The sequence below is a fragment of the Frankliniella occidentalis genome, unplaced genomic scaffold (genome assembly GCF_000697945.3).
Source record: "Frankliniella occidentalis isolate FOCC.00 unplaced genomic scaffold, Focc_3.1 Scaffold5348, whole genome shotgun sequence".
Lineage (NCBI taxonomy): Eukaryota > Metazoa > Arthropoda > Insecta > Thysanoptera > Thripidae > Frankliniella > Frankliniella occidentalis.
Genome location: NW_026272390.1, coordinates 1 through 2,495, shown reverse-complemented (window position 1 = coordinate 2,495; position 2,495 = coordinate 1). Strand labels below are relative to the sequence as shown.

At 42.9% G+C, this 2,495-nt stretch overlaps 1 protein-coding gene across 1 annotated transcript; it reads left to right on the top strand.

Annotated features, from left to right (window-relative positions):
- Positions 1-1,078: 1,078 nt before the first annotated feature.
- Positions 1,079-2,489, top strand: LOC127748741 (rab5 GDP/GTP exchange factor-like; the record flags this gene model as incomplete). Its single annotated transcript, XM_052276993.1, has 5 exons — positions 1,079-1,196; positions 1,526-1,719; positions 1,793-1,950; positions 2,031-2,279; positions 2,366-2,489. Coding segments are annotated over exons 2-5 (710 nt in total), but the record flags the coding sequence as incomplete, so codon positions are not given.
- Positions 2,490-2,495: the final 6 nt, after the last annotated feature.

Below are 2,495 nucleotides of genomic sequence, written 5' to 3'. Positions count from 1 at the left end.
GGCTGTTTTTTGTGGTCTTCCTCGGCCTTCCTTGTTTTCTAGGCGGCCAGTGTGCACGCTCGAACCTAATTGGGCGGCCCTCGCGTCTAACCCGTTCAAGTTTTGCAACCTTGCAACCTGTACATTGTACAATTGTGACCACACTGCACGCGATTGACACGTTCAGTGCGGCGTGACGGCGTGACCACTATGCGGTCATGCTCTGCTGGAGGATTTCAACCCCCCAAGACACAGCTGCATTGAGCATGTTAAAGGTTCCCTACAATGAACGTTTCCCGAGAGATGACGCAGACGATGGCGCCTGCACCGTGATGGGTAGGCCGACCCGCCAAGCAGCTGTGTGCAGTCGGCGGCCCGCCCTCAGCGCCCGAGTTTGAGGGCACTAATAGTATAGCAAGGACTAGTTGGCCCGGCACCGTTCGGCTACACTCCCTCGCGTCACAACCACGAAAACTGCTACTTGGTGTGTGTGGTGCGGGGACGGCACCGATGTGTGTACGACGTACTCAAGCACTCAGTGTCGTTGGTAGTGATGCCGTTGGACGCCGAGTTTAGCAGCTGATATTGTTTAGAACGGGGCTCGCTTTCACCCCCTTCTGATCAGTTTCTGTGGTGTGGAAAAAATGGCATAAAATTCGTAAAAACGTATGCCTTGCTACCAGGGTAGTTAGTTGTGTTACATGGTTTGGATCACACCTACCCCCTCCCTTTCCCTCCGCTTGACCAAGTTGTCGTAGCGCCGCCGCGTTGGCGCCGGCACCACACGTAGAAATGCAGAAATGCCACCAATGTGCAAAATTGGCGTTCAAGTCACAACATAATTTACACTAAATATAATCAAAAAGAAATCGGATAAGTGGTTTAAAAGATGCACCTTTGGAACAGTGAACGTGAATTAGTTTTTTTCTAAATATACATTTTTCCTAACCAACAGATCAATTTTTAATCCTGGGCTCAATCATAAGGCGATCGCAGGATCACGGCAATCACGGCTCACAACCATCAGAGCTGTACTTACATAGCTTACATAGAGCGGATATCCGGATATCCACGGTTCACTACACGGGTGGAATTCCTACAACTACGTCATCGCCGCCGCTACGGTCTCGGTCCCTCCCTCGTGCCTCCTTGTGAAAATTCCGTCTGCTAGGGCTGGAAATTCTTGTTTTGTTGTCATCTAAGCCCCAGCCTAGTCAGTATGTACTGTAAGAACATGACTCATTCCAGTCTTTATCTTTAGTTGCTTATACTAGGACGCAACAGAGGTATGGAATATTTTCAAACATTGAGTTTAAGTTCAGTTCGTTGTATTCTGTGACACTTCTTGTAGGTTATGGTGCAAATTTATTTTCAAAATAAGTTTAGCAGTGAGACATGAAATATTAACACTGCACAATTCTTTGTATAACTTGGTAGAATTAATGTATTATTTTCATTTGCAACCAAATTTTTTTGATGTCTTTATGACCACACCCATCCAGATAATTTGTTCTGGTTATCTAATTTTTATTTACTTCAATTGCAGCCATCAACACCCAACATGTTTACTAAAAAATCTCCAGCACTACGGATTGATGAAGCAGATTTAAAATGTAAAAGCAGAAGTGGTTGTGACTTTTTCGGTAACCCTGAGTGGGATGGTTATTGTTCACATTGCTATCGGAAGGAAAGGGAGCGCCAGCAAAATGACCAAAAGAAAAGCCCAAACAGGGGAGATAGGTAAAAAGTGGACTTTTTTGTTTTCTTACATCTAAAGAGTTTTATTTATTCACTTTGGTTTATTGTTTTCCAGTGGTTCACGGACATCTGCTGATAGCCCCCTTTCTTTGGCAGTGGCCAAGCGTTTCAATAAATTTGAAGAAAAGAAGCAGCAACAGCGACAGCAGCAGGAGAAAAGGAACAAATTTAGCAAACTTGCAAGCAGTTTAAGAAAATCTACTAGTATTCGAGGTATGTGCTATTTCAGCCTTCTTCTTCAGAAGTGGAAAAAGTATAGGCTTTGTGAACAACATCATTTGTATAATTTTTAGACACGGGACGTTTACCTGAGCCATGGTTGGAACAATCTCCAGAAGTAGAACGGATCAAGCAAGACTATGCTACTCATTTGGCTTCTCTTTCCCCTGAACTACGACAATTAATCAATAAGTACATCCAGGGTCTTTGCCGTAGTGTTTGCTCCGATGCTAATAACATATCAGCTGATGAATTGTCTGAAAAAGTTCAAAAATTTTATCAAATACTTTCAAAATGTATGGATGCACATAATATAAATCAAGGTATGAATTATCTTAATCAATGTTTATTCAGCAGTAGCAAGTTTGAAAAATTACTAATATATTTTCTTATTTTGGAATTATATCAGAACTCAAGGAGTCGGTGCTGGATTATTGTGAGAAGTTCACGATGACTGTTTTGCATCGCAATCTATTTTGCCCACCAACTACAACAGATGAAGAAAAAGATCTCGCTATTCAAAAGAGGATACGGCAGTT